This window comes from Leptodactylus fuscus, chromosome 5, assembly GCF_031893055.1.
Source record: "Leptodactylus fuscus isolate aLepFus1 chromosome 5, aLepFus1.hap2, whole genome shotgun sequence".
In the NCBI taxonomy this organism is placed as follows: domain Eukaryota; kingdom Metazoa; phylum Chordata; class Amphibia; order Anura; family Leptodactylidae; genus Leptodactylus; species Leptodactylus fuscus.
In genome coordinates this window covers 92,687,519-92,693,518 of record NC_134269.1, presented here as the reverse complement: position 1 = coordinate 92,693,518, position 6,000 = coordinate 92,687,519, and the positions used below count along the sequence as shown (strand labels likewise).

Genomic DNA, 6,000 nt, shown 5'->3' with positions numbered 1-6,000 from the left:
AGCGAACACTGTTCGGATCAGCTGTTCCGAACAGCACGCTCCCATAGAAATGAATGAAAGCACCTGGCACGGCGACCGGTCGCTGGCAAAGTATACGTACCAGGTGCTTCCATTCATTTCTATGGGAGCGTGCTGTTCGGAACGGCTGATCCGAACAGTGTTTGCTCATCTCTACCTGCCACTATCTGGACACTGTATAGCAATGTATGTCACAACACATTATATTTGCATTACACAGAGCCACAACTAGGTTTTCCTTTGTCCAACATGTTCATAGGGTATAGCCACCCACCCCCATATTTGGACTGACACTGATGTTTGGGTACAGTTTGAAAATCTTCTCTCCATGAATGCGGGCGTTACCTTTACTTATTTCCTTATACTTACATTTCCTTATATACATTTTCTTTACTTTACCTTTAGTAATACAGTAGCTATTGGAATAGTGTTGAATAGGTTCATAGGGCATCGCCAGTATGGACAAAGCAGCCCGACCCCTACATTTAGATTGACTGACGTTTTGACATTACCTTTGACAAAGGTATATAAATATAAACATGTGGATTATGAGTGTATTCTTTCTTACCAATTAAACATTAAGGGAATTGATGGTATAATCCCAGTACTGCCTGGTTTTGTAGGCAAGTACCTAGAGTACTTGCTAATTCAAAACATGTCTTAAGGAATTGGTAGTTCTCTCTTCTGATCATTACTTTTTTCTAGCATAAAACTCTAATACATTCTGATTCTCCTTTAGAAAATCTCTTCCCTTCTGAGCATACAGCTTTAACCCTGAAATCTTCCTCTGCTCAGGGCCATATCCCTTATTCTCCTCCTTGTGTCCTTCATGTTTTCTACAGCTCTATAAGAGAAGCCCCCATGCCCTATGACCGATAGACACCATGTTACTCTCTCGAAGACTGTTTGTTCCTCCTTTTGCCACTGGGCTGCTGAACTACCACTCAGTGGTGAGTGAAGCCCCTGCAGTGACCCCTTACCAAACATCAGCAAATCCTCTGCCCTATGACCAACTGCCTGGTGACTGGAAGAAAGGATGGAGTGGCTTGTACCACTTCTGGAAGAAGGACGGATTCCACAATATTCATCATCTCATGGTGGAAAATTACAAGCGCTTTGGACCTATATATAGGTATGTGAGCTGGATATTATCATTACACTGCAAGGATGATAACAGATATATTACAGACCTATAGACATGTGTATTGTACATGAATGGAAAACGCACAAACAATGGTAGGTAGTGTATATTTTGTAGATATGAGTACTGAAACTTGTATAAACTGCAAGTATCAGAACAATTCGCTTTTCATAATGCCAAGTACTTAATAACAGAGGAGGCTAGGAAATATAGCAGATGAGATAGGACTGTCTCAGGGCTGTCTCATGTTTGCTGAAGGCCAAGTACTAGAGCTGTGTATCAGAACATGTCACTTACATTGAAGGAACAATAGATCACAATAATTGTACGCCAGGCTAGAAACGGAAGTGTAAATGTATTACAGAGATTGTATGAGAAAAAGATAAGTATTTCTGTTTATTCAGGAAACAGAACCTCTATTGTTCATGAGAAACCTCTACTACACACCTTTGTATTGACAAATTGCATTTTGAGGATGATTCTCTCACAGGAATATAATATATGATGAAACTGAAGATCAGTCATAGGAGATGTTGTCTAGTTGCTAGTACATTACTCTGAAATCTATCCTTGATCTATAATGGTGGGAGGTGTTTTATACTTTGTCGATACTTCTATGCAAACATTAAAGGGACATTTAGGCCTAGCCACACAATTTTGTATATGAAATCCACATCTATCTTGAGAAAAAGGGGTCACTGCTATGTCTCATAACCACTGTGAATGGAGAGGTGACTAAGTCTTATTCTGTGGATATAAACAGGTGCGTACCTTGAAGGGGAGCAGAGAATGTCGTGGCACCAGGGCCCAGGGGCCTTAGGGGACCCATAAACACTGTGTTAACTATATGGGGCTCAGCGTTTGCAACTGCCACTCAGGGCCAATCCCTGTATAATACTGTGTGTAGAGACATTAATGGGGCATCACATTATGTGGAGACACCAATGAGACATTATACTGTGTGGGGCCACAAATGGCCATTATACTGTACTGGGAGCATTAATGGGGAAATATATTGAATGGGGGGCACTAAGGAGCATTGCACTATGTGGGGACACTAATGGAGCATCATACTGTGTGGGGACAGCAACAGGACGTTATAGCACGTAGAGCCACATTTTACTGCATTTGTAGGGGGACAATATTGTGTGGAACACTAAGGGGGTATTCCAATATCTGTGGAACCTTTCCCTATGGTCTCCTTCTATGTCCTAAATGTAAAAGGCTTATGCTCCTATGCCTACATGATATGCCCATGGATTTGAGGGCTCTTCAGGGAGACTGAGCAGCATAGTGATATTTCCATTGGTAACAGGATACCATCCCCCCCCCCATATAGTCCACTGTGACTAGAAATGACATATACTATAGATATCAGTCTGTTATATGTATGGCACAGCACACAGTAGACAATCAATCCTATATATTTGTAACTTAATGATGCCATCAAGGGACACTTGTAAGAAATATATAGTAATATATATAATATGACATATTGCTTGTGTCTTTACACAGGGAAACTCTTGGAACGTATGACAGTGTTTATATTCAGCATCCTGAGGATGCTGCTGCACTATTTCAGGTGGAAGGAATGCATCCTGAACGCCTTCGGGTTCAGCCATGGTATGAGTATCGTGATTATCGTAATAAAAGATATGGAGTACTACTAAAGTGAGTTTTTATATGCTTTCTTCTTTATGGCAGTTAAATCCTGTACACTGCTATTGTAGGAGATTATTATTAGTAGTAGCAGTGTTGACATTTCTTGTGAAAAGTTAAAAAACTGTACCTGTGGGTTACCAGACATCCACATTATGCAAGACCATTCTTAAAATTTACTCCATGTGCTTTATATTTATACCCAATTGGATGACAAGTTTATGGATTTTCCTACAGCTACCTTAGATATGGCAAGTAAATTACAGTATACTTAGAGTCAATTCTGCAGGTAAGCATGAAAAACAATACAATAACTGTACTTCACATACATATGTTAAAAATGGCACGCCAACCACAGCAATGTACCATGGTCCTTATGGCAACAATTCATCATATGTCCTTATTGCTTCTCAACAATATTTCTCCTGCTGACAGAGGCAACACAGGTAACCTTCACAAAAATGTTCGCAGAAATTTGGTGACATTAATAGTTATGGTAAAAAGCAATATTTTATGGTGTAAAAGAAAAGCGATTAATGGCTGAACAACTTTTGCGTGAATGATTGTCTTCATTTCATAGATGTAGCCATACACATCTAAACTGGACATACATGGGCAGTCAATGAATGGTATTTCTGGGAACATTGGAGTACATTTACTAATACTATATAAAAGTAGGACAGTGCAAATTTAGACTAGACAGTATTAGGATGCATGTGATTTATCATAGTGTCATATTATTAGACTATCTACTACAATGTTCCACTTAGTCACGCCTGTTTTTTTTTTACAAGGCATAAAAGTGTCTAAGGCCAAGGCCCAGTGTGGTGGAAACGCCATGGAAAAAACTGCAGCGTTTTACAGTCCCTGTAAAGTGGAGGGATCCTAGCAATTCCCGTATACACATTGTAGAAAAATACCCACAGTGGAAATGCTGCAATTTCCAAAAACTCGCATCTCAGTTATACCTCCAGAAACACTGGTGGTATAATTGAAGTAAAAAGTTCACTTTATTTGAAAAGTCCTTTGGGAAAAACTGCAATGCACTTCCGCCGTGGCTTTTCCCGCAGTACTTCTTGTCTGTGGCTTCTACGTCGGGCCTTAGCCTAAATCCTATTAATATTATACTGTAAATGTGAAAGTTTGTGAGTTTGGATGTTTGTGGGTTTGTGTGTTTTGTTTGGATGTTTGTTAGTCAATCAGGCAAAACCCGCTCGACCAATTTGGCTGAAAGTTTCCACAAACATAGTTAATACACCCGATTGCGCAATAGGCTACTTTTCGTCACAATAGCGCACATACGTTTGTGCCAGGACCCCCACAAAACCCAAACTCACACCACCATCTCTGCAATCTCACACACTTTGGACCATAGCAAGCCACAAAATTTGTATTGCCCTCTACAGCCTCGCCCCTAACCCCACACAATCACATTCACATATACTTTACCACTTTGCCCCTCACCTTAACGATACTCCAGGAGGCTCTCTTTAACGCTCCGGAGCAGCTATGTTTGCCGACCCCCACCGCTCTGACAATCCGCGACACCGCCCACCCATGTCAATACCCCTAGGAGGTCTAATAAATGCAAAAAAAAGTTTAAAAAAAAAGTAAAAAAAATATAAAAACAAATAAAAAGGATTAAAAATTCAAATCACCCCCCTTTCCCTAGAACACATATAAAAGTAGTTAAAAACTGTGAAACACATACATGTTAGGTATCCCCGCGTCCGAAATCGCCCGCTCTACAAAGCTATACAAATATTTTTCCTGTTCAGTAAACACCGTAACGGGAAAATGGTCAAAAGTGCCAAACCGCCGTTTTTTCACTGTTTTGATTCTGATAAAAATTTGAATAAAAAGTGATCAAAGCAATAACATTTCCTGAAAATGGTAGAACTAAAAAGTACACCCGGTCCCGCAAAAAAAGACGCCCTATACATCCCTGTACACGGACGTATAAAAAAGTTACGGCTGTCGGAATATGACGACTTTTCAAAAAAAAATTTTTTAACAGAGTTTTGGATTTTTTTAAGGGGTCAAAATGTAAATAAAACCATATAAATTTGGTATCCCCGGAATTGTAACGAAACACAGAATACAGGGGACATGTCATTTTGGTTGCACAGTGAACGCTGTAAAACCAAAGCCCGTAAGAAAGTCGCAGAAATGCATTTTTTCGTCAAATCCACCCCATTCAGATTTTTTTCCCTGCTTCCCAGTACATTATATAGAATAAATAATGGTGGCATCATGAAGAAAAATTTGTCCCAAGAAAAATTAAGACCTCATATGGCTCTGGGAGCGAAGAAATAAAAAAGTTATGGGGTTTAGAAGGAGGGGAGTCAAAAACGAAAAACGAAAATCAAAAAATGCCATCGGCGGGAAAGGGTTAACTTCAAATACTTCTGTCTCAAAGTCACTATGTAACGTTTCTCACAACACCGTATAGCAGCTCAAATACAAATTAACTTCAACACAAAAACAAGATACAAACTTACATTTCATATCCCATACCTTATACACACTACGAAAACCTTACCCACGCCTGTATATACACACTTCTACAATCACCGCAGACGAAGTCGCAGGTACCAGCTAGTAGGGTATAAAACACTTAACTGTGGCTCTAGTCGTGCAACTTAGGCTACAATTTTGCTTAATAAATCTCCCTAAATCTTTTTTTCCAAGATTGTTTGCAGAGGACAGATCTCTCATGTAATAAAAATTCCAAGATCCACCACTTCAGAACTCCAAAAGGAAGAGTAAAATGATATCTCTTTATTGTAGATCACATGGATTATAAGTCACCCAGCTCAGTTGCTGACATGTTTTGAACTAATTTTCTTTCTCACCTCCTGTCAGTATCTGAGCTAAGTGACTTTTAATCCATGTGATCTACAATAAAGAGATATTATATTAATCATACCTTTGGAGTACTGGAGTCCTGGACTTTGGAATTTTTGGTAATGTTCTATAGTTCTCGTGCTGCCATGTGTACAGAATGGGAGGGAAGTATTGTAAGTGTGAGTATATAAGTATTGTAAGTATGAGTAAGTGATACGGCAAACTTTTTCCCAGAAAATAACTATGTGTCTGTAACATCTCTGCCTGTTCTGGTCTCTGCACTACGTTCTGCTCGCATGCTGCGGCGCAGGAGGCGTGTGCAGTTTGTTAACTTG

At 39.6% G+C, this 6,000-nt stretch overlaps 1 protein-coding gene across 1 annotated transcript in view; it reads left to right on the top strand.

Annotated features, from left to right (window-relative positions):
* Positions 1 to 902: 902 nt before the first annotated feature.
* CYP11A1 (cytochrome P450 family 11 subfamily A member 1) overlaps positions 903 to 6,000 on the top strand; it is a 49,837-nt gene continuing 44,739 nt past the window's right edge. Inside the window, exons 1-2 of the mRNA XM_075273712.1 lie at positions 903 to 1,150; positions 2,675 to 2,830. Of these exons, the coding sequence (XP_075129813.1) occupies positions 903 to 1,150; positions 2,675 to 2,830 (404 nt within the window). The remainder of the gene's footprint in view (positions 1,151 to 2,674; positions 2,831 to 6,000) is intronic.